At 43.9% G+C, this 25,733-nt stretch overlaps 1 protein-coding gene across 2 annotated transcripts; it reads left to right on the forward strand.

Moving 5' to 3' along the window:
• Positions 1-316: 316 nt before the first annotated feature.
• PAS1 (FKBP-type peptidyl-prolyl cis-trans isomerase family protein) lies at positions 317-25,721 on the forward strand. Of its 2 annotated transcripts, XM_039125090.3 has the most exons (20): positions 317-557; positions 948-1,032; positions 1,437-1,506; positions 3,049-3,146; positions 3,859-3,981; positions 4,435-4,467; positions 4,657-4,715; positions 16,338-16,419; positions 17,142-17,300; positions 17,669-17,726; positions 18,633-18,781; positions 19,008-19,105; positions 19,183-19,252; positions 19,967-20,026; positions 21,379-21,435; positions 23,153-23,221; positions 23,463-23,540; positions 24,364-24,465; positions 24,579-24,650; positions 24,728-25,721. In XM_039125090.3, exons 1-20 carry the CDS (start codon positions 484-486, stop codon positions 25,013-25,015), a joined length of 1,884 nt encoding a protein of 627 aa, XP_038981018.3. In that variant the 5' UTR covers positions 317-483; the 3' UTR covers positions 25,016-25,721. The 2 variants fall into 2 exon arrangements, with proteins under 2 accessions (XP_038981018.3, XP_088559849.2); XM_088703723.2 differs by lacking the exon at positions 1,437-1,506 and having other exon boundaries at positions 344-557.
• Positions 25,722-25,733: the final 12 nt, after the last annotated feature.

The following is a 25,733-nucleotide window of genomic DNA, read 5'->3' on the forward strand; positions in this document are numbered from 1 at the left end:
CCGGTCGGTTGCCAGCTGCAAGCAGAACCTCCTCAACCTCTCCCACCTCCCAATTCTTGATTTGTTCCATCTCTTTTACCCACCCAAAGCTTTCCCTTGTATCTCTCTTTCATGCGGTGCCTGTGTCTCTCTCGACTAAACTAGCGGGCGCTACATGATGTTCCAATCATTCGCTACGAGATTATTAACTAGCGGCGCGGAGAGATTTTAATGGGCTGGTCCTAGGGCCTGCTGGGCCAATGGGCCTGTAAAGAAATCATTGAGCCGGCGCTCCGGCATTCCAAACGTCCCACCAAGGCCCCACCGCGGTTTCCCTAAATTTGTACCGTTCATCGAGATTCAAGAATACCGACCCATTGGAATCGCCGTCGGGGAGAGGTCTTCGGGGACCGGACGACTGAAAGGACTAGGGTTTTCAACTGCTACCTTCGTTCTTGAGAATTTGGGATTTCTGGTCGAAATTTCGCCAGAGAAAGAGGCGACATGGCCGTGGACGAAGCCGAGGATCAGCGAGAATTCGTACCAAAGAAGAAGAAATCCGAGGAAGCTGAGAAGAGGTACACCCTCCCATGCTACATCCTCGAAACTGTAGACTTAATGGAGCTTGTGTTCATCTTCTTCCAGTTCTTGTTACATACGATAGGCCCAGCCACGTTTCTTGGGATCCGAATTTATTTCTTGGTAGAAAGATTGGGGCTGTTTGCTTACGGGACTTGATCGCTCAGTATTTCTCGCGTTGTTTTCAAGAAAATATGGTTATCCATTGTTTTGTTTCTTTTTTTTGAATTTTTAAAGGGAAGCTGCTGTTCAATTTCTTTGGAGCTCGGCTTTTCTATTTACGTAGCAGCCGGAAATCTTTTTTGTTATGGTTGTCGTGAAGCAACAATTTTCATTTATGAGCGTCAAATTCTTGAAGTAACTGATTGCCACTCGCTTCTGCTCTTTAGGAGAAAGAAAATTACTCCTGGAAGTTTGATGAAAGCAATTATCAGATCGGGAGAGGGTTCAGCGAAGCCTGAAGATGGAGATCGGGTAGAATCTAATTCTTATCCACTTGTTACTACAATAATGCGTTTACGCAATATAATTTTATTGATCTTCTTGAGAACCAGTCTGCTTTGATCTTAGATAATGATGAAATTATGCTTTGATCTTTGTTTTCCAGCGGACAGTTCACATTTTCTGCTTCAGTTGTTTGTTTATTTATATTTTACTCGGTAGAGCTTGTTTGCAAAGTTTATCGCTTCACCTTGTGACCTCTTACATTGCCGTTTACAATATCATAAGCATAACAATAATAATAATAATAATTATGTGGCTGTTATAGGTTGTCTGGACGTGCTTTTCGTATGACTTCATCATAATTGGCTAATGTTTTGCCTTCTCTAAGTCGACTTAACAAAATGCTTAGACATACCTCTTGATTTTTTATGCAGGTCATATACCATTGCACTATTCGAACATTAGATGGTGTTATCATTAACTCTACAAGATCAGAACATGGGGGTAAGCTTGCATTTATGTCACTGAGTCTCATATAATCATAATATTGAAAGAGTTGGACTGCACACTTTATATGAACTCCTTGAAAGGACTTAATGTTTCGGAATTAATGGTAGAATATCTAAATTCGAGATCCAGACTGTTGAACATGATTTATGCTAGAAAAAATATCTAGAAATCAAAATTCAGATATTTTGGTTGTCTCTAACATAATCATCAAGTAGGTGTCAAAATGGATAATTTCAGTAGCATGATACTGTATTTTATCATATTCTAATCATCAAAACATTAGTGACTTTAAGTCTACCATGCATAGACCGTGATCTTGGATTTTCAATTTATGTCTCCTATCATGTATGTACCACACAAGTGTAACTGATACCATTTATTTTTGTACTGATTTGATACCTAGATTATAGAATGTTAAAAATATATAAATTTTGGTTTCTAAGCATTTTTTCATCTTCAAAGGTTTGGATCTTTAATTTGAATTCTCTTTTATTGATTTTATAATCGTTAACTCCTCCATTTACAAAGGAGTTAATGTAAAGTATGTAGTCCATCTTCTATTGAAGTATTTCTTTCATCTTGCTTTCCTCAAAAAAAGTGTGTTTATATTTTAATTTGCACTATGCCTTAAGTCGCTCCAAGCTTAATGAGAAAGAGTATTTGAATGCTTGGTCATCATCTTCCAATGTGGAACCTTCTATTTCTTACACAAATTTTGACTTGAAAAAGAGCTGACACTCTTTTTCTTTTTAATAATCTTGTTAAATACATCCTGTTTCTTGATTTTTTTGGTGCATATTTAGAAGCAGTATCCAAATTATTTGTATTGAACCTATTTGACATGCTTAATGTTGTTAATCTTCAGGCACAATAACACATTAACCAATTACTTGACTTATGAAATCTGGATCTGCCTTGCTTAGACTAGACATCTGGTGGCAAATGATGTAGTTTTTGGTTAGTGTTGTCATGATGAAGATACATTTCATCAGAAATTTGTAAAAAGACAAAATCATTTTTGTGCAATAAGATTTTGATGCTCACCCTTGAGAAACAAATCCTGGTGTTTGTTGCTATGCCTTTGTTTCTGTACCTACTTTGGCGAAGACCCATTAATATTATAGCTAAAATAACTTTGAGCCATTCAATGCGTGCTTACATATGTTTGTTTATAAATTATTCTATATTTACCTTAATGAGGACTTATTAATAATAAAGTATGGAAATGATTTTTAGGCCTCTAAACGCATGTTTACCTCTGTTGATTCTCAGTAACACACACACACACTACACAAATAGTAGTGCCTATGATTTTTGACCGCCACTCAATGCAGGTAAAATTTCGAGATTATTGACATTTATACAACATGTTGACACATCGAGCATGATTTTTCTTTAGAATGCTTTTGCAGAGAGTGTTACATTTTTTTTTTATTACATAACATACAGTCCTTGCCTCTAGCATTTGATGCGTATCTTCTTTTTCCTAGAAAAGGGTAATGACAGATTTCTTTGGCTAACTATTTGATGTAATAGGTAAGGGCAGTCCTATCAGACATATCCTGGGGAAGAGCAAGATGATTCTAGGACTTTCTGAAGGCATTCCCACTATGCTGAAGGGCGAAGTGGCAATGGTATTTTTCTTTAAGCTGTCTAAACTATTTCGTAAATGTATGTGAAGCATAACTGCTTATGTGGGTTGCAAAGGTGTAATCAAGGATAACATCGTAGTCTTTAATGATTAAGTTGTTTCTCTATAAAAAATGAATTTTGGTAAGTGCCATACATAAGCTGTACTATATTAAGTAATTTCTTTGTGACTCTTTGGGTCTTCCATTTTGAAGATTGATGAAGTATTCATTTTCTACTCTTGTAATATGTCCTAAGCAACATAACTTGTTTAAATATAACACTTCTATTAAATCATCTAAGGAAAGCAAGAGCTTTACCTGGTGTGTTGTAATGGCCCGATGGGCAGCTGTCACGAAGCAAGTGTGTGTTTACATGGTGGAGATAGGATCAAGACTTTGAGAGTAAGTATTAGTTCAGATTATGGTAATTTCACAAATTCTTATTTATTTGGCACACGCATCTCAACAAATTAATTGTTCCCAAATCTTGTATTTTGCTTAGTTTATTCAAGAACAAAGGTTTGATTGTAGTTTATCCTGCATGTTACTTGATGCAGAGGCTTCATATAACAATTGAATCATTCTGCTATTAATAACTAAACAACAAGTTGTCCTCATAAAGTGAAATTTTATTTGCAAATGTTTAGGATGTGCTGTCATTCTTTCTGGTCGAAATTTTTCTTTTCCTTTTCACTCCAATAGTCTTTATTTTCAGTTCAAGATGAAACCTGAGTTACACTATGCTGAGGATGATTGTCCAGTTCCAGCTCCAGAGGCCTTCCCTAAAGATGATGAACTTCATTTTGAGATTGAGATGCTAGATTTCTTCAAAATCAAGGTAATAATGATTTGGGATCTGGTTAAATGGAAATTTTCTTTTTATTTGTAATTCTCTCAAGATTCGCGAGATTTAATGCAGGTGTATTCCATTTCTTTTCATAAGCAATTTTCACTTGTTTGTCAGTTTTTACCACTACATATATTTATACATAACATTGCTCTTTTAATACCAATATAAATGACTTCATATATCTCTTAAAGAACATCTTCATTTTCAGTGGCATTTTTTTTCAGAGTATTTTGCTTGCATTTGTTCCATTATTTTAATCTTTCTGAACTTGGTCCATATCTCTCTTTCCACTCGAGTCACTTTGAGCAAATCATGGATTCCTGGCACATTGTTTTTGTGGTTATTTTATTGATTGTATCTGAGTTTCTTGAAGCCAGCGACTTGCTAGCATCTTTCTTTTTCTTTAAGAAACTCAAAAGATCACTTTTCTTCTCTTTGTAGGTTATCAGTGAGGATTTGGGAGTCTTGAAGAAGGTACTAAATTTACATGCATTGTGTCTATTCATTTGTTAGGTGTAATTTTCCCGGTATCCACAGGTCCAATATATGCCTTACTTGACAAGACTATGCAGATCAATATTGCCAAAAACATGACCATAATGCATTTGCTTGATCTTTTGTTTTGGTTACATCACATGTTACCATCTTTCTGTTTGTGGTCAGATAATTGATGAAGGACAAGGATGGGAATCTCCAAGAGAACCATATGAAGTGACAGCTAGGTGAATGTCTTTTCTTTGTGCATAGGCTAAATTTTTACAACTTATCTGGTGAATGCTTTAAATTTAACGTGAATTATCTTTATGATGCATACATGGCATGTTTTCCTTTGGCCTACTATAATTGTGGCTGGCTCCACCAGGGCCTGCAATTATTAGGTCTTTGAATGCATAAGCAGTCCATATTGTTGTTAAATTGATTATTTTTGGCAAACAAGTTATGATTACTAGTCAGCATTCAGTGTTGGTATCAAGCACTGGCTCAATTGTAATAGTGAACATAGAACTTAAAAATAACATACATATTATTAAGAGCACTATGTAGTAACAGATGAGCAAATGCTTGTTGTGCAAACTAGCTGGCTTTTCAAACTTCTAGTTAAGGGCTTCCTATTTGGAATGCTCATTGACCAAGTTGTCCTTGTTGAGGAGTCATACTTGCAATGGCCCTGCTGTCACCTGATGTTGTATTGATGCCACCACTCATTGTACCACCAGTTTTGGCCTCCATATTGTAGCTGTAATGTTTAACTGCAAATTTCTCCCATTAATGATGGCTACCTTGCCAAAGCTATCTGTTGTTTCAAAGGTTGAAAATGAGTCGAATATTATCCAAGTGCATCCGTTTCCATATTCGGATTCGGATAGGAATGTTTAAGTCCGTCCGATCAGATCCGGATCTAGATTCGGATACCCAGTCGTGAATTTGGATATGGAATCAGATGCAGACTTTGAAAAATTTTCGGATCTGGATTCAGACATCTGGGAAAAAATTACCTAAAATACTGCTATATGAGGAAATAAACCATTGTCGAGTTAGGCACCAACCAACTAGCCACTTAGACAACATTCATTGTTGCTTTGTATTGAAATTTTATTATACTTCTTTAAATCTTGTTCACATTATAAAAATAACATTTTCTGTATGTTATGTATTTATTCTTTTTATAAAAAATCAATCCTTTTCACTATGGTGAAAAATGAAATATTTCAATATTTCCCTTATGATCATTTCAAATCTTTGTTGTTTAAAATATCTAAAAATATCGATACATATAACATATTCTTACATCTAGACATAATTTTTTTACAAGTTCTTTATAAAGTAGATAATTCTTGATATTTTTTATATTGCATATTTTTATTTTAAAAATTAATTTTTAATATATTTTTAATACAAGTCCAATTGGATCAATGAACTCAGCTCTTGTCTGGGTCAGTATTTGTGCGAGTTTAATAACTATAATTTAGACTCTTACCTAGTTAGCTATGCATCATGTGCGATCTTGACACTGGATTCTGTATGCATTCTGTATGACTATGTCATTTATGTTGGTTTTCATTATGGAAATCTGCACAAAATCAGATTTATATCTAATATTCAACTTATTTTTGTACGTGAATAGAGAAAATATGGATACAACTAATATCTGACTTGTATTCATATTCGTGTAGAACAAATATAGATATAGTTAATATCCAATCAGTATTTTTATCCGTTAAGAACGATATGGATACTAATTATGATATCCATCAACTATATGGATCCATATTCATATTCGCTGAAAAATATGGATACAAATATAGATATACTAATATCCGATCCATAACCAGTCAGTTTTCAGCCCTAGTTGTTTCCTTGAATATCTTCCCCTGTTTTAAGGCTAAGAAAGATAGTTCGCTGATAATATTTTTTCTCTTTAACATAATATATTGACCAAAATGCTTCCGTTTTACCTGCTAAGTTGTTTCAAAATCTTCGAGGAGGATCTGTCTATAGACAGTGCATTTTGAGAATTATCAAATTTTCCCGTTGAACAGGCTAAGTTGTAAATGGATGCTGTCTTGATATGACAAAATGCAAATTTCAGGCAAAAATGAAGCAGAAGAGGTTTTATGCTTTAGTATATCAGATTAATGCTGATATGAAGACTAAAGTCAACATAGTTTTATGCTAATTTACATAAATTGAATAATATAAATTAAAAGAAAAAACTTACTCGTCTCTGTGTGTGTGTGTCTGTGTGTGTGTGTTGAACAGGCTAAGTTGTAAATGGATGGTGTCTTGATATGACGAAATGCAAATTTCATGCAAAAATGATGCAGAAGAGCTTTTATGTTTGAGTTATTTCACATTAATGCTGATATGAAGACTAAAATCAACATTACTGTTTTATGCTAATTTACATAAATTGAATAAACGTAAATTTAAAGAAAAAACTTAGCAGATTCCTTCTTAGTTTGTGTGTTTGTGTGCGTGCGTGCATGTGCGTGCGGGTGTGGGCATGGGTGCGCATACGCACGCGTATGTGTGTATTTATACATATAGGTAGGGTTGTAGCATTAAATAAGGTGCATTGAAAAGTTATATATATATATATATATTAGTAATAAATAATTATATATATAATTATTTAATACCAATATGTATATATCTTTTATATATATATATTATACATGTAACTATATGTGTTGCTGGTGGTCCAAACCGAGAACGATTGACACGACGGTGTGAACGGGGTTCCGCCTGAGTTGTCTTGGTTGGTGCTGGTTGCGCTCCACCTTCCGCCAAGGAACCTGCAAACAAGCCTTGCACCACCACCAGGGTGGTGATGGCCCTCCGACGGTCAAGTCAGAGGAGATTGGAGGAGGAGAGATGATAATCACAAGTGGGAGAGAGTGCTCTGGGAGGTATTGCTTACCCCCCCTTCTCCCCCCAGCCGCATATATACCTGGCTGGGAGGTCTCTCAGGGGGGTTTGTCGTCGTGGGGCACGATAGAATGGCCACTGACATGGCCGTTACGGGGCGTCGTGGAGCAGCGCTGGGTACGGTCATGGCAGGGCGTAGTGGGGCTCCGCTTTGTACGGTTGATACAGGAGATCGTGGGCAGCATCGGGTACAGCCGTTGCAGGGAGTAGTGGAGCAGGAGGCCGCGGCGTGCCTCTGGAGAATAGCCTGTCGTTATCAAAAGATCTCCGACTCGGGGTCGGAATGCTGGATCATAGGGCAGCCGACCCGGGGTCGGGCTGCGAAGCCGAGGAGGTCCGACTCGGGGTCGGAGTGCTGGATCATAGGGCAGCCGACCCGGGGTCGGGCTGCGGAGCCGAGGAGGTCCGACTCGGGGTCGGAGTGCTGGATCATAGGGCAGCCGACCCGGGGTCGGGCTGCGGAGCCGAGGAGGTCCGACTCGGGGTCGGGGTGCTGGATCATAGGGCAGCTGTAGCTTTCCTGGATACGCGTGCCGATCACGTGGGGCATGGCGGCTCAATTCCCCCATAACAGTAGCCCCCCACTTCCGAGCCTGGAACCAGAAGGGGAACAGGTGAAGGGAGTGATGTTTCGAGATTGCCGCCATCCTTCGGAGAGGCGCGCGCGCTTCAAGCTTCCCGCCTTCTTTATGGCGTATGGCGGTTGCTTCTTGCTGACTTTTGATTCCCGAAGTTCTTCCGGCGCTAGGCCAGGCATCCGAGGGTTAAACCTCAGAAAACTCTTCCGGCGCTAAGCCAGGCATCCGAGAGTTAGGCCTCAGGAAATTCTTCCGGCGCTAAGCCAGGCATCCGAGGGTTAGGCCTCAGGAAATTCTTCCGGCGCTAAGCCAGGCATCCGAGGGTTAGGCCTCAGGAAACTCTTCCGGCGCTGAGCCAGGCATCCGAGGGTTTGGCCTCAGGAAACTCTTCCGGCGCTAGGCCAGGCATCCGAGGGTTAGTCCTCAGGAAATTCTTCCGGCGCTAAGCCAGGCATCCGAGGGTTAGGCCTCAGGAAATTCTTCCGGCGCTAGGCCAGGCATCCGAGGGTTAGGCCTCAGGAAATTCTTCCGGCGCTAAGCTAGGCATCCGAGGGTTAGTCCTCAGGAAATTCTTCCGGCGCTAAGCCAGGCATCCGAGGGTTAGGCCTCAGGAAATTCTTCCGGCGCTAGGCCAGGCATCCGAGGGTTAGGCCTCAGGAAATTCTTCCGGCGCTAAGCCAGGCATCCGAGGGTTAGGCCTCAGGAAATTCTTCCGGCGCTAAGCCAGGCATCCGAGGGTTAAACCTCAGGAAACTCTTCCGGCGCTAAGCCAGGCATCCGAGGGTTAGGCCTCAGGAAATTCTTCCGGCGCTAAGCCAGGCATCCGAGGGTTAGGCCTCAGGAAATTCTTCCGGCGCTAAGCCAGGCATCCGAGGGTTAGGCCTCAGGAAACTCTTCCGGCGCTGAGCCAGGCATCCGAGGGTTAGGCCTCAGGAAACTCTTCCGGCGCTAGGCCAGGCATCCGAGGGTTAGGCCTCAGGAAACTCTTCCGGCGCTAAGCCAGGCATCCGAGGGTTAGGCCTCAGGAAATTCTTCCGGCGCTGAGCCAGGCATCCGAGGGTTAGTCCTCAGGAAACTCTTCCGGCGCTAGGCCAGGCATCCGAGGGTTAGGCCTCAGGAAATTCTTCCGGCGCTAGGCCAGGCATCCGAGGGTTAGGCCTCAGGAAATTCTTCCGGCGCTAGGCCAGGCATCCGAGGGTTAGTCCTCAGGAAATTCTTCCGGCGCTAGGCCAGGCATCCGAGGGTTAGGCCTCAGGAAATTCTTCCGGCGCTAGGCCAGGCATCCGAGGGTTAGGCCTCAGGAAATTCTTCCGGCGCTAGGCCAGGCATCCGAGGGTTAGGCCTCAGGAAATTCTTCCGGCGCTAGGCCAGGCATCCGAGGGTTAGGCCTCAGGAAATTCTTCCGGCGCTAGGCCAGGCATCCGAGGGTTAGGCCTCAGGAAATTCTTCCGGCGCTAGGCCAGGCATCCGAGGGTTAGGCCTCAGGAAATTCTTCCGGCGCTAAGCCAGGCATCCGAGGGTTAGGCCTCAGGAAACTCTTCCGGCGCTAAGCCAGGCATCCGAGGGTTAGGCCTCAGGAAATTCTTCCGGCGCTAAGCCAGGCATCCGAGGGTTAGGCCTCAGGAAACTCTTCCGGCGCTGAGCCAGGCATCCGAGGGTTAGGCCTCAGGAAACTCTTCCGGCGCTGAGCCAGGCATCCGAGGGTTAGGCCTCAGGAAATTCTTCCGGCGCTAGGCCAGGCATCCGAGGGTTAGGCCTCAGGAAACTCTTCCGGCGCTAGGCCAGGCATCCGAGGGTTAGTCCTCAGGAAACTCTTCCGGCGCTAAGCCAGGCATCCGAGGGTTAGTCCTCAGGAAATTCTTCCGGCGCTAGGCCAGGCATCCGAGGGTTAGGCCTCAGGAAATTCTTCCGGCGCTAAGCCAGGCATCCGAGGGTTAGTCCTCAGGAAATTCTTCCGGCGCTAAGCCAGGCATCCGAGGGTTAGGCCTCAGGAAATTCTTCCGGCGCTAGGCCAGGCATCCGAGGGCCGAGCCTCGGGACATTCCACTCGTTGGTCGGCCACTTGTCGCTCGCCGCCCATCGGGGTTTCTCTGTGCCCAGCCGCGACCGTGTTTCTCCTCTCCTCCAAGCGTTGCCTGGGGGGAACACGAGAAGGGTATTAAACGCTAATTAATGCGTTACCTGGGAAGTCGGATCGCCAGTTGCTGCTGGTGAGGAGTGTTAGTTGAGCGGCCGCGATACGCGGGTTCTTCGAGGAGGATGCGGCCTGGGCGCGAGCGGAGACACGTGGACCTAGGGGTATACGTCACCCGGATCGTCCTTTTTAAATTGTCTTTCTGGCCTTGTTGTTCTACTGGTAATACATCCGCAGGTTAGCGGAATTCCAGCCCCTTGGAATTTCTCGGCCATCTAGGGCTTCCAACTGGATCTAGGCGCTGGCAGGCGTCGCATTTCCGCACGTGGTCCTTCGAGTCCTCCAACAAGGTCGGCCAATAGTAGCCTTGCCTCATGATCTTATGCGCCAAGGACCTAGCCCCCAAGTGCGATCCGCAGATGCCTTCGTGGACTTCGCCGAGGGCGTAGGCCGCTTCCGCGGGGCGGAGGCACCTTAAGAGGGGGGCGGTAAACGAGGTCCGATACAGCCTCCCTTCATAAAGTACGTAGTGGGCGGACTTCTTTACAAGCCGCCGGGCCTGATCTTCGTCTTCAGGGAGGATTCCTTCGGCGAGGTAGGCGACGAGCGGGTCCATCCAAGACGGCTCCGGATCAATTGCCATCACCGCTCCAGCCCCGTCAATGCTCGGGGCATCCAGGGTCTCCAGGTAGATTGCCCTCGACAAGTTGTGCGCGTCTGCGTCCACTAGACGGGACAACCTGTCGGCCCTGGCATTTTCGCTCCTCGGGACCTGCTGAATGTCAACACTGCCGAGGTCGGGAATGAGTGTTTGCACCTTCCGGACGTAGCTCTGCATGGTCGGGCTCCGCGCCTCGAACTCTCCTCGAACCTGCCCGACCACCAGCTGGGAGTCGGTGAAGACTTTCAGACGCCGGATGCCGAGCTCCTTGGCGAGTTTGAGTCCCGCGACTAGGGCCTCGTACTCCGCCTCATTGTTGGTCACTGGAAATCCGAACCTCAAGGCATACTCGGCTATCACTCCATCGGGATTGGTGAGGACCAGCCCAGCCCCTCCACCTTCAGGGTTCGACGACCCGTCAATGTGGAGCGTCCAGATCGGGAGATCGAGGCTGGGTGTCTCCGGCGGCTTAGGTTCCGCCTCCTGCACAGTGCACTCAGCGAGAAAGTCCGCGAGCACCTGGGCCTTGATGGCTGGTCGGGGCTGGTAGCGGATGTCGAACTCACCAAGTTCTACTGCCCACTTCACCAGCCGTCCCGCATTCTCTGGATTGCTGAGAATCTGCCGCAGTGGTTGATCGGTCAAAAGGGTGACAGAATGAGCCTGGAAATAGGGGCGAAGCCTCCTGGTCGCAGTCAGCAGCGCGAAGGCGATCTTCTCAGCCTTCGTGTACCGCGTCTCGGCATCCCGGAGGACTCGGCTGATGTAGTATACAGGCTTCTGAAGTCTTGCCTCTTCCCGAACCAGTACTGCGCTGACTGCGGTTGGGGAGACCGCCAGGTAAAGGTAGAGCATCTCCCCCTCTTGCGGCTTGGACAGCAGGGGAGGAGACGCCATGTACTCCTTGAGCTGGTCGAACGCCGCATGACATTCGGCCGTCCAGAGGAAGTCTTTTGGGCGCTTCAACACCTTGAAGAATGGTTGGCAGCGTTCGGCCGACTTTGCCACAAATCGTCCGAGCGCGGCGACCCTTCCAGCGAGCTCCTGAACCTCCTTCACTTTGGTCGGAGGGGACATATCTTGGATGGCTTTGATCTTGTCCGGGTTGGCCTCGATCCCCCGCTGGTTGACAATGAAACCGAGGAACCTCCCGGCCGAAGCACCAAAAGCGCACTTCGCTGGGTTTAGCTTCATGCGAAACTTTCGCAAGGTGGTGAAAGTCTCCTCCAGATCTGCAATGTGCTGGTCTGCATGGCGGCTTTTTACCAGCATATCGTCCACGTACACCTCCATATTCCGGCCGATCTGCTCCTTGAAGATTTTATTGACGAGGCGCTGGTAAGTGGCGCCAGCGTTCTTCAGACCGAAGGGCATTACCTTGTAACAGTACAGCCCCCGGTCTGTTATGAAGGCAGTTTTCTCCTCGTCCTGTGGAGCCATCATTATTTGGTTGTAGCCGGAGAAGGCGTCCATAAAAGACAGTAGCTGATATCCGGAAGTCGCGTCGACCAGTTGGTCTATCCGTGGAAGCGGAAAGCTATCCTTGGGGCACGCCTTGTTCAGGTCGGTGTAGTCGACGCACATCCTCCACTTCCCGCTCGCCTTCCGGACAAGTACGACGTTTGCCAGCCACTCGGGGTAGCTCACCTCTCTTATGAAACCTGCCTCCAAGAGTTTGTCTACCTCCTGGTCGACCACCCGGATCCGATCCGGGGCACAGTGTCTCTTCTTTTGCTTTACTGGTCGGTGGGTCGGGTCGACGTTGAGGGCGTGAGAAACGACCTCCGGGTCGATCCCAGGTACATCGGCCGCCGACCAGGCAAACACATCTGCATTGGCTCGGAGGAATTCCACTAACCGGAGCCGAGCTTCCAAGTCGAGGTTGGCACCGACCCGGACCGTGCGGTCCGGGCGGCCTTCTTCGAGGGGAACTTCGATTACGCCCTCGGCCGGCTCCCCGTGCCGCAAGGCCACTTCGTCTCTGGCGTCAAGTGACTCGACGCTTAGGGCCTCTATGGGCTTCTTCCCTTTGAGAGTTGCTAGGAAACACTGCCGTGCGGTCGGCTGGTCACCTCGGACCTCTCCAATCCCGGCCGCTGTGGGGAACCGCATGAGCAAATGGTAGGTAGAAACCACCGCGCGAAGGGCGTTCAGTCCGGGTCGTCCGAGGATAGCGTTGTAGGCCGAGGGGACACGGACGACCAAGAACCCGAGCCGCACCGTGGCTTCTGCGGGTGCAATGCCCGCAGTCACAGGCAGCTCGATGACACCTTCGGCCGAGATAGCGTCTCCAGTGAATCCTATGAGGGGGGTGGATGTTTTGTGCAACAATTGTCGGAAAAAGCCCATCTTTTGGAAGGCCTCGTAATACAAAATATCAGCTGAGCTTCCACTATCCACAAGAACACGCCTTACATCATAGTCCGCCATAGTGAGAGAGATCACCATGGCGTCATCGTGGGGAGTCTGAACCCCCTTTACATCTTCATCACAAAAAGTGATTACATTTCCGACCCGCTGCCTCTTCGCGACGGCCACTCCTGATACTTCCGCCGAGCCCCCTGCGTTCCTCACGGGCCGAGAGCAGCCCCCAGTGATGGTGTGGATCACTCCCGCAACGGGTCGATTCTGCTCCCGAGGCTCCTGAGGGGCCGGGTCGGCTGGACGCGGGTCTGCGGGGGGACGTCGGTCGTTTACATATCGACCGAGACGCCCTCGGCGAATGAGAGCCTCGATCTCGTCCCGAAGCTGGAAGCAGTCTTCGGTATCGTGGCCGTGGTCTCGGTGGTACTCACAGTACGCCCGAGAAGGCTTCCTCCCAGGGATCTTCTTCATCTGCCTCGGGACCGGGAGGTCCTCCCGCCCCTTGACCTCCATGAGGATCTGGGCCCGGGGGGCCAGGAGTGGGGTGTACCGGTTGAAGCGTCGGTGCGGAGAACGAGGGCGTGTGGCGCCGTGGTTCCTTGCTGGTGACGGGCTTCTGCGCCGGCGTTGAGGCGTCGGGCTCCTCCTCTGGGGTGCCTCTTTTCGCCTTTTCTTCCCGGGCTTTAGAGGGGCCTCGGCGGCCTCCTTGTTCCGGTGGGAGGCTGCCTCCTCGGCGTCTGCATACTGGTTTGCCCGAGACAACAGCTCCGGGAAGCTCCGCGGCAGGCGTTTGTCCAGGGAGAAGGTGAGTCTGCCCTTCCGGAAGCCTCGCTTCAGGGCTGAGAGAGCCACCTCCTGGCTCAATTCCGGACCTCCAGTGTTGCCTTGTTGAAGCGGGTGAGATAATCCCGCAGGCTCTCTCCCTCGTTCTGCCGGACATCGAAGAGGGAGTCGGAGACCAGTCTTCGCCGGCTACTGACGGCGAAATGGCTGATGAAGAGACGGGTGAACTGGTGGAAGGACTGGATGGAATTAGCCTCCAGGCCGGCGAACCACGCCCTTGCCGGGCCGCGGAGGGTCGCCGGGAAGGCCTTGCAGAGGAGAGGATCCGATGCTCCATGGAGGAGCATAAGAGTCCTGAAACTCTCCACGTGGTCCCGTGGGTCCGCCGCCCCGTCGTAGGGTTCGATCGCCGGCATTTTGAACCCCGGCGGGTTTAGGGTTCGCAGGATCCTTGAGGCAAGCGCCGGCTGGGAGGAGATTTCCAAGTCGGCGAAGGGATCTTTGGAGTGGCCCTTCAGGACCTGGAGCTGTCTGTGGAGATCGTCCACCCGCCGGTCCAGGGAGCGCGACCGGTGGGTGGGAGACAAGGAGCGGCGCGAGGGGGACCGACTGGAGTGCGGGCCCCTCGAGGACTGGGGTGTCTGAGAACGCGCCCGGGTCCGCCTCTCGTACCCCGCGCAGCTCCGATGAGAAGGTCCTGGCAGAATGGACCGCACTCGAGAATCCTCCCCGCGCCGGCGCTCCTCTCCATGGGAGAGGAAGGAGCGCGGGTTGTGAGGAAGAGGCGAGTGCTCGGGGAGCAGCGGCTCCTGAGCCCGCTGCGGCACTCGAGAGATCACACCCTGCAGATTCTGCACTGCCTCCGCGAGGGTGCGAACCTGCTGGGCTAGCTGGTCGAACTGAGCAGGTTCGACCGTCTGAATGGGAGGAGAAGCGGTGGAATGCTGCTGAGAGTGTGTTGGGGACGCAGCAGCCTCCCGGCCAGAGGCGCGAGAGGCTCCGCGACCGGAAGCATTGGAAGCTCCGCGACCACCTCGCCGTGCCATTACGATCGTTCTGAGATTCGTCCCTTCCTCTAGCGCCAACTGTTGCTGGTGGTCCAAACCGAGAACGATTGACACGACGGTGTGAACGGGGTTCCGCCTGAGTTGTCTTGGTTGGTGCTGGTTGCGCTCCACCTTCCGCCAAGGAACCTGCAAACAAGCCTTGCACCACCACCAGGGTGGTGATGGCCCTCCGACGGTCAAGTCAGAGGAGATTGGAGGAGGAGAGATGATAATCACAAGTGGGAGAGAGTGCTCTGGGAGGTATTGCTTACCCCCCCCCTTCTCCCCCCAGCCGCATATATACCTGGCTGGGAGGTCTCTCAGGGGGGTTTGTCGTCGTGGGGCACGATAGAATGGCCACTGACATGGCCGTTACGGGGCGTCGTGGAGCAGCGCTGGGTACGGTCATGGCAGGGCGTAGTGGGGCTCCGCTTTGTACGGTTGATACAGGAGATCGTGGGCAGCATCGGGTACAGCCGTTGCAGGGAGTAGTGGAGCAGGAGGCCGCGGCGTGCCTCTGGAGAATAGCCTGTCGTTATCAAAAGATCTCCGACTCGGGGTCGGAATGCTGGATCATAGGGCAGCCGACCCGGGGTCGGGCTGCGAAGCCGAGGAGGTCCGACTCGGGGTCGGAGTGCTGGATCATAGGGCAGCCGACCCGGGGTCGGTCTGCGGAGCCGAGGAGGTCCGACTCGGGGTCGGAGTGCTGGATCATAGGGCAGCCGACCCGGGGTCGGGCTGCGGAGCCGAGGAGGTCCGACTCGGGGTCGGGGTGCTGGATCATAGGGCAGCTGTAGCTTTCCTGGATACGCGTGCCGATCACGTGGGGCATGGCGGCTCAATTCCCCCATAACAATATGATATAGTTATATATAATTATATAGTTATAGCATTAAATAAGGTGCATTGAAAAGTAATATATATAATTATATGATTACAATTATAGTTATGCATTGAAAAGTTATACACATACCTGTATAGCTACCAACGCAAACTTCTGGCATTCTTCAGATAGAAGCGGAAAAGCCAAACAGTGTGATTACCGGTTACAATGTGTTGATCAACAGATCAGGTTTTGGCACTTGTCAATGGGTGCGATGGTCAATTTTGGCTATCAGAAATTAACTAAATAGGGCGAATGCTAGAATTGTATAGGCTGTAAAGAATGGCAATGCAGGATGCTCCCATAGATTCATGATCCTCATGATATGTTTGTTATCTTACAGAACCTTCATATTTGCTATGAATTTGGATTTTGTAAGTTTAATTATGAAAGCTAAGACTTCTAAATCTTGGAATATCTTTGGCTTAAAGATTCCTTTTAGACATAATACATTGTTTATTTTCAGGGTTATTGCAAAGACAATTGGTGGGAAATTGATTCTGCCATCTACACCAGAGCCATATTTCTTTACTTTTGGTAAATCTGAGGTTGGTAAACCACTCATCCCTGTAGTTAAATTCTTGTTTCCTTCATCTAAAGGGATGGTAGGATAGAGTGCGATGATTTAGGATCGATAGTTACCAGTCTTATAGGCAGCTAATTACTGGGTGCCGGAACTGTATTTGACATGGCTGAGCTGGATGAGATGCTTTTGAAAGTGGAAGTGGTATTTGACTATCTTAGCTTGCTTGTGTTTACAATTCCTCTAGCTAAACTTGATGACAAGCTGTGCTGGACTGATTTAGAAATCCAAATACACAGCTTACAGAATGTTATTGTGATTTTTTTTATTGGGTGCAAAGTAGGGACATTCATGGGCAGGGTCAGGCCTAGGTCTGATTCTAGCCTGAACTTGAAAGCTCAAGCCTGAGCCTGTCCTGGCCTGAGGGTCCTAGGCCCAAGCCCGACCTGACTCCGGGTAGTTTTTGAGCCAGACTTGGCCCAAGTTGGGCTCCTATTCATTTCTAACCTGATATCTGAGCCTCAGCTCAGCCTAGAAAATTTCAACTTTTCAAAAAGGGACCTGAATTGGACTAAATTTCTCAGCCTGGGCCTTTTTTTTTTCTGGCCAGGTTGTCAGATCGCTCGGCCTAGCCCAACCCGTTGACATCCCCTAGGGAAATGTTGTCTAATTGCATTTTAACGATGTTACCCTTTACATGTTGAATTTTGGATATGATTTTTGTTGATTTTTCTTTTTTTAGTGTAGGTACCTAAAGGGCTTGAGATGGGGATTGGAACAATGGCACGTGGAGAAAAGGCAGTAATTTTTGTTGGCATTAACTACTTGACACACTCTCCTCTAATGCCAAACATAGAAGGTCTTGAAGAGGTCCAATTTGAAATTGAGCTTGTCCACTTTATTCAGGTACTTGGTCCTTGTTGTGAACCTGAACAGCTTTTTATTGTAGCTGTTCATCATTTTCTGTCAAATTATAGTTTCTCTGAAAGAAAATTTCTTTTACAAGTAGGATTTTTATCCTTTTGATTTTAACATGTAGCTGATTTTTCAGATATCACATGATTTCTCTCAAGTTTCAAAATACCTGTGCAGTCCAATTAATGGGTTTTACTGATTTGTTTTTAATAATTATTTCATTTAGGTATCTGCATGTGTAACTTACATGCTTTTGTCATCTTTTTTGTTACTTATAAATATTCTCTGGCGGTTGATCTTTTTGGTGTCATCATTTTCAAAAGATTTTTCTTCTAATATTTTATATTTAAGACTACCAGGTGAGAGACATGCTTGGTGATGGCCGACTTATAAAGCGCCGCATTGTTGATGGACGAGGTTGTAACTTTGCAACATGATTCTTATATGAGTTTTGCATTATGCAGCTGTAAGATGTTAGTTGCAAACTCCATATCTCTTTACCATGTCTATATATTGAACGTTAGATTGCAAGTTGTCTGAATCATAGACTGGTTATTAGCCCAAAAATGTTATGCTTTCCATGCCCAAACTTGTACAATTGCTTGATGTTAGGATGAACTTGATGACATGATACTACAACTTTATTTCCTGGTATATTATTGTTGATAGGGTCATAGATTTAGCTGCTTCCTAGCAGAGGACTGTGGTTTGAATCCCATTTAAAGTAGCATATATATTCTTCCCCTTTTTTTTTCAACTACAATAACCCATGCTGATCCACATGCATGAGATTCAAACCAGTCCTTGAAGTAAAACATATCCGTTACTGATGACCTGTCTAAGTAACACAGATTTTAATATGCTCTTCTGTGAAATCTATTAGAGGACCATCTAAGTGATTCTTTCTCTTATCTAATGACTTGCATGTTTCTATAGGACTGCTTCTTGTTGCATTTGCTTCTCTATAGCATGTTCACCTCTAGTTGATACACCAGCATGTGGTTTACAACATCGTTGCCAAAAATATCTATTCATTAGTGAAGTTATTAGTGCTTTTAGTTGATCATGGTTATCCTGCAGTTTTGTTTTATCTTTTCCACATCAGATATAGAATTACACAATGTATGTAGCTAATGCTTAATCCATAAGTTATGAGATCCTAGTTCAGATGGCAATTATTTTTCACTTAAATCTAGAATGATGTATATTGATGTTATCATACTGATCAACAGTATCATGTTGTAGCATATAGGCATCTTTGGATATGTTTTTACTTTCTCTGGTACTTGTCTAAGTACTTAACTATATTCTTGAAACAATTAGGTGAATTTCCCATGGATTGTCCTCTTCATGATAGCTTACTAAGGGTGCATTACAAGGGAATGCTTCTTAATGAAGAGAAGACAGTGTTTTATGATACAAGAGTGGATAATGATGGCGAGCCTTTGGTATTCAGTTCCGGAGAAGGGCTTGTAAGTATTATATCTCTGAACCCTAGCTTTATGAGATAAGCTTAATGTTGCGTTTTCAGGATTTGAGTTTGAGATGCAACTAGATTAGAAAACAGGTTACCGATCTCTTCCCCTCAAAAAATAGCACTATATCTTTAGGTTTTCAGATGCTTTCATTGATGGCTATTCTGTTTATTAGTTCAACTTTGTTTTGCTGTAATGTACTTTCATTTCCAACTGATTTTAGGTGCCCGAGGGATTTGAAATGTGTGTTCGTTTAATGCTTCCTGAAGAGATCTCGCTTGTTACTTGCCCTCCAGATTATGCATATGATAAGTTTACAAGGTCAATTTTCTAAACCAATTGGCTATCTTGGTTTCTGAACAAAACACTTGAAAATACCAATGAGATTTCATGAACAGGCCTTCTAGTGTTCCTGAAGGAGCTTATGTTCAGTGGGAAATTGAGCTACTTGGCTTTGAAACGCCTAAGGTAATGAAGCTTCTTAAGTGCTCCAAACATCTGGAACTCTTATGTATTGTGGTCCTTCCCTCTGTTTTGCTAAAAAAAAAGGGGATTCTTGTGAATTTTGAATTGATTGTTCTAAATTGCTTAGAACCTCTAATATGTGCTTTGATCATCTCGTGGTTTGTCAATTTCACAGAAAATAGGCAGGCCTTGCTTTTTAACCTATCAGAAACCTGATTCTTTACTGCTTTAATGTTGAGAAAGTTTCATTTGTTGTTTTGTTTGTACATACTGGAAAATTCCAAAGGTTTATTTGAATATTTGGAGAGCGTAATATTATTTTTTTGATTACATCGACTGCATTCTTGCCCTAGCTTGAATTTCTTGTGAGGTTTGAGCATAATGTACTGGACTTGTAAAGGCTTTTGTGACATGTAAAAAGGCTAATGGAACGAAATTGCAAAAACAACTAAGAAATACTAATAAGTTTCAAAAATTGATAATGCGTGTTGCTGACGTTTTTTTAAATTTTTTCCATATCTTTTCTGAATCTGAAGATGACAACTTAGATTATTTCACATGACGTGTTAAACAAGTTAATAAGCATGAGAAGTTATTATTACATTAAGTTTGTCAGTATATCACATTTACTTGATAGATTAATTGTACACCTTTTTATCTTGAAATTCTTGTTTATATAACCTCCTTTACACATGCACTAACTAGTTCTTTTTGCAGGACTGGACTGGGCTAACCTTCCAAGAAATAATGGAAGAAGTAGAAAAAATAAAAACCACGGTATGGAACTAAACTACAATGGTTCTTTTTGGTTCTATTTTATGTTTCTTACGGGTCGATCAAGTTTTTTATCCTTCCACATTTGAGCCAGTAGCTACAAAGAACTGAAAGGGTTAGTATCTTGGCAAATATGTATATTGTTTAAGTATGCTGAAGTATGCTGCCTTGTTAAAATTCTAGGAACATTTTAAAAGCAAAATGTCAGTATGAATAAACTAGCTGCCTGAGACCCCCCCCCCCCCCCCCCCCCCTCCCCCCACAAAAAAAAAAAAGGAAAAAGAAAAGAAAAGAAAAGAAAAGAACAAAAACAAACAAAGGTATTTGCATGGTAGTAGGCATGCAGGATACATGTAAGGAGGCATGGATGACTTTGATCCGCTATGTTTTTTTCCTATTATTTATGGATTGTGATAAATACACTCCTACTCAGCTTGTGCACTGCTATTGTTTCTTTCCCTTAACATAGAAATGAACTAAGGGGGGTGTCAAAAAGAGCATCTCCATAGAAACTGCTGGTTAGCTCAAGACCTCATGAGCCTCAGAGAGAGGTGCCTCGGGCAGTTTGTTTATAATAGTAGAGATGGTAGTTCATAGCTCAGTAATGTGCTATTTCTAGGAGTGTCTGTTATCTGGTTTGCTCTGATTTTGAACCGTGTGAGGCTACTGTACATTTAGGGCCTGTTTGGATGTTTCTGAATACCTATTCAACGGATATTATCTGAAGGTGGGAGAATATCTGAGAGACAAAGTATGGTTTGGGAGAAAGGTCAATGGAGCTTCGTTGTTGTAGTTTAAGATCCCCATGCTTCATTAGCCCATACTGCTCCACAAAGAATGCCTATGGTTAAAAAGGTAAACCCTAAACTAAGCATACGATAACTCCAATAATCCAAACGCTGAGTCAATTGATATTTGTAATAATTTTGAAATGAAAGAAAAACTATTCTTGCTTTTTAAGAGTAGTATAATGTGTTTCATATGTGATTTATGTTATCATTTGAAAACCAGGATTACCAATCACCAGAGTGCCCTGTTAACTCCAATCTCATTATTATTGGTTCTCTCTGAACAGAAGCACCCTCTAAATACTAGTTATCCATGGATAACTACTACCACCATCCAAAAAGGGCCTTAGGCATCCCATGTTACTATAGCATATCAATGTTTTCCTTAAAACTATTGGCTTATCTGGTTTTATGTTTGTGATTTGTCTTACATTTGACTATGGAATATTCTACTCCATAATTATGTGTATGACGTGAAAATAAATCCCATCAATCAAAGTAGTGATAATTGTAACTTAGTTTTTAATTCAAGGAATGATGACTCTGAAGTATGTTCTTTTCTTTCAGGGCAACAGACTATTCAAAGAAGGAAAGTTTGAACTTGCAAAGGCAAAGTATGATAAGGTAGAAATTCTTTCACAGATGTTACACTTACATAATTGTTCTTAAATTCACTTATTTTGGTACAAATCATGGTGAACTTGTTGAAATAGAGGTGGAAATTCTAAACAAGAAACATGAAGAAATATAAAGATAAATTAAGTGACTCCCAAATGAAATCATGTTTTGAGCTAGTTCTTCAAGTTTTTTTTTCAAGGAATTAAAAGCATAACCAGTGCATGACATCTTTGTCAAGACAAGTTGTAGTCTAACAACGGAAAGATGTAGGAAAGTAAACAACAAACAGAAACATTTCGGAACAGCCAGCTGCTTCAAACCACTTGACACATGAATTAGACCTGCATCACTGTGCCTAGTACACTGCTTTAAAACTCAATTCAGAGGAAACAGTCATGGAGAGTTGTATAACAGATAGAGAAATTTCACTGACTGATTGTGATGAGGTTTAAAATCTTCACTGCTTACCAAATTATTTGATGCATCAATGCATGTAATATTTGCATCATTGACTATGCCATCTTGTTTCCGAGTTTCCATCTTTTATTCACATTTACCCTATATTTCCTTAAAAGGTAGAATTGTTATTAACCAGAGGAAGTGTAACACAGTGCTTATAAAAAATGTTAGGATTAAATTTGGCTATCAAATAGTAGCTTGGCCTTATTTGTGTTTGCTTTGCTTTCACAACACTCTTTTAAGTTCATGAAAGATCTTGGAAATAGTGAAAAATAATTTGAGAAGATCTTTTTATGGTGATTTTGATAGAAACTTGTTCTGGATCTTGGTGAGATGTAAGTTCTCTTAAAGTGGGTGTGAATTTGAAGTGTTTTCACCATTTCAAGCAAATTTTTTTGATTGGAGATATAACTGTAGGAACTTCAAACAGCCATTGCATCACCAACAATCAAACATTGGATAGGCTAGATTTTATTACAGGGAGAATGCATGATTGTTGTTGCTGGAGAGCAAGATGGGATGAAGATTTATTGAAGGAAGATGTTGGGTTTGAGAAGATTCAGCTTGGAGAAGTTTGAGCAGTTTAGGGAAATTTAGTGCTTTATTCAGGTTTGAGGCTAAAGGTAAAGTAAGTGGTCCAGAAGAATATTGCAATTGTAATCTCTCCATGGCTGTGAACATTTATTCCCTTTCGTGGTTCATGGTTCATCCATTCCCCTGTATACTGCTGACTTGGTAAGAGTTGTGCAAGGAATGCTTCCTGATTATTCTGGGACCTATTTAATGAAATGTGGTGCATCTTTCTTGCTGTTAGGGATACAGATACGCATATTGTATTTTTTTGAGGGAAACACACATTTTATCTTCACAAATAGCCTTTTCCCCCTTCTAATGTACTGATTATTTTCTTGTGTGGGCACCTGACAACATCAATTACCAAAGTAATTCAAGCCATGGACATAATGCCTAACCCAAATAAAAAGAAGATACCTCTTCAACGCGCTTCTGCCATTATGATCTCAAGGGAAAAATTCTGAATTGTGCCAATATGTAGAAATAAGAACTGTTCTATTTTTAGAATTTTGACCCTGGGGCCTAGGCATTATTCACTTCAAGCTGTTCTGGTTGACAAGTTTCTTATGCAGACCTCTTTTTCTAGATAACAGCATACTGTAATATTCTAATATTACTAATTTATCCTGACAAGTTTGGTGTTTTTCTTTTTAATTTTTCACTTGATGATAGATTCTTTTATTTATTACAGGTGCTTCGAGAATATAATCATGTAAATCCACAAGATGACGAAGAAGGAAAAATCTTTTTGAATTCGAGAGTAAGATGGTCCCTGTATATCTATGCAAGATTCTTCTTTATTATCTAACATGATAGAATGGCTGAGTGGAAGTAATACTTTATCCTAGTTGGGCTTCAATCAGCTAAACTATCTGATTATCAACTGAATGCAGCAATCTTCTAAATAATCTGGCATAGGCTTATTAGAAACTGTTGAACTATATAGCATCATTTCTTTCTGATGTGTTTTGAGCATATTTTTCTCTTCTTTATCCTTGCAGAATTCGTTACATTTAAATGTGGCCGCCTGCTACCAGAAAATGGGTGAATACATAAAATCAATTGAGGCATGCAATAAGGTACAGTACATCTTAATTACAGCGCATATCCTAGTTAGATAATATGAACAACACCTGAGCAAGAAGATTTCCATGGGAATTGACTTAGAAATGTTTTTTAATTACTGGGAACATGTCTAAAAGAATTCTGTTTATCTGTTGATGTACCCTTAATTTAGCTGAATGAAATTTACAATGGTTTTGCCCATTTTTATATCAAAAAGAGGAAAAGTCAGGTACAACTGGTGCCGATAAAGTTTATTGTGGTTAGATCTATAGTATTCCTTAATAGGAGTAGGGTTAGGATCATCTCTTCTGAAGCTAAGGCTGAACTCTAGGAGAGTTGTTGGATCAGGATTCATGTCGGCCAATGCAGGCACGTTTCATCATTTTCTGTATGTACTTGTGATTTCAACCGTCGAGTCATAATATGATGTAAGAGAGAATCTATACTTGACATTAAACCTTGATAAATCTACTGTTGACATTAAAAGCTTTGATGATTATGCTGGTGTGTGCCTTTTATGTTTGGCACTAGAAATCTGTGATTGTGGTATACTGGTTTTGTTGATGCTAATTCTTGGACTTTAAGCTGGTTTGATGTCTGTTGATTCTCTCCTTTTGTTCTTCATGTACATATTCTTTCCATTATTGCATTTGTTCATTTATTTGGGCATTAACTTGTGTAACTTCCATGTTCTGTTTTATTCCGAGTTCATATGTTGGTGAGTATGTCCATCATCAATGGTCTTGTGACTGGTGGTTCAAATTGTGATCATTTTGTTCAAAAAAATCATAGTACGGAATTATAATAGGAGCTTTTGTGTTCCTTTTTGGAGGGCAGGTTTTAGATGCAAACCCTGCACATATCAAAGGTTTATATCGCCGTGGCATGGCCTACATGTTAGGTGGAGATTTCAATGAGGCAAAGAAAGATTTTGAAATGGTTCGTTTTGATCCTTATTTCCTTTTTTTTTAAAATTTTAAACCCTAGCTTTTTACTTGCTTAGCATATTGTAGTCTAATTCTTTCAAATATGCAACTTTTTATTGTCTTAAGATGATGAAAGTGGACAAATCTTCGGAACCTGATGCTACCGCTGCCCTCCTCAAACTAAAGCAAAAGGAGCAGGTGAGAAGCGGCAACTAGATAAGCAATCATCTTTACGTTTAAGTAAGTTAATCTTACAAGTATGTTTTTAAATCCAGGAATTTGAGAAGAAGTCTAGGAAACAGTTCAAAGGACTATTTGATAAGAAGCCAGGGGAAATTGCTGAAGTCGGAAAGGATATGGGAGATGGAAAAAATTCAGGTGAGATAGAACATAATGATGAGGCAGCAGACGCAGAAGGAGAAAGTAATTTGAGTGGGAATTCAGTTCCAGATAAAGCAGAGTGTGTTCATGAAGCTGATCAGATAGGATTGCTTGGCCGCCTATGGCCGGTTGGTAGACGATTCTTCACTGCTTTAGGACTAAATAAATGTTCCATCTTGTGAGACTCCTGGAGGACTGCGTAAATGCTCCGTATCATGAGGTGAAATCAAGGACCAAAGCATCAAAATTTGAATAATTAAACCAGATATGAGCTGGCTTGCCCCGATTTACCTTTATGGAGATGCGTACAGTGATGCTTGATTAATATCGCAAGCAACATATTTTAGCCAAAATGAATATCCGATGTCCATTCAACCAAAAAAGTGTTTTACCTTTTTCCCATATGAATAATAGCTGGAGCATTTTACAATTTGGGTTTCCAGTGCTCTGTAAAATGCTTGTTAGAGCATCGGGTCTGATGATTTTTTGGTGCCATATCAGCAAACATCGCTCTCAGAGCGGATCTATTAATCGACTCTTCTAGCCAAAGTTTCATAATTTATGGCCCCTGGATCGTGACACCTTGTTGCATGACTAGCAGTGTACACAACTGCAGCTTGCCGAGAGGGAATTCTTGTGTAGATGGCTGAAGGTGGTTTCTTTGAAGGGGAGATCATTCTACTCTAGGGCTTATACGCAAGGTGTATTCTCTCAGCCGTCCCGGTTCAGTTATGCTGCCTCGATGGGAGCTATGGGGCCTGCTCAGTATCATTGCTGCTTTTGTGTATTTTTTTTTCTTATTCCACAAGTCAGTGAAAGAGCACATGGCCTTTGATGATTTGTTTTTATTTTTCAATTACATTCTCCGAATCGCTGGCTGTGGCTTCATCTTCTTCTTCT

Source organism: Phoenix dactylifera, chromosome 8 (genome assembly GCF_051530095.1).
Source record: "Phoenix dactylifera cultivar Ajwa chromosome 8, Ajwa_hap1_PhDact_Kaust_v1.1, whole genome shotgun sequence".
Taxonomy (NCBI): domain Eukaryota; kingdom Viridiplantae; phylum Streptophyta; class Magnoliopsida; order Arecales; family Arecaceae; genus Phoenix; species Phoenix dactylifera.

Bases quoted from the DNA above. Each gene is read 5' to 3' on its own strand.
- PAS1 (XM_039125090.3), top strand. From the start codon at position 484: ATGGCCGTGGACGAAGCCGAGGATCAGCGAGAATTCGTACCAAAGAAG. The intron at 3,147-3,858 runs GTATTTTTCTTT...CTTTATTTTCAG, and splicing joins TGAAGGGCGAAGTGGCAATG to TTCAAGATGAAACCTGAGTT. The intron at 19,253-19,966 runs GTAATGAAGCTT...TTCTTTTTGCAG, and splicing joins TTGGCTTTGAAACGCCTAAG to GACTGGACTGGGCTAACCTT.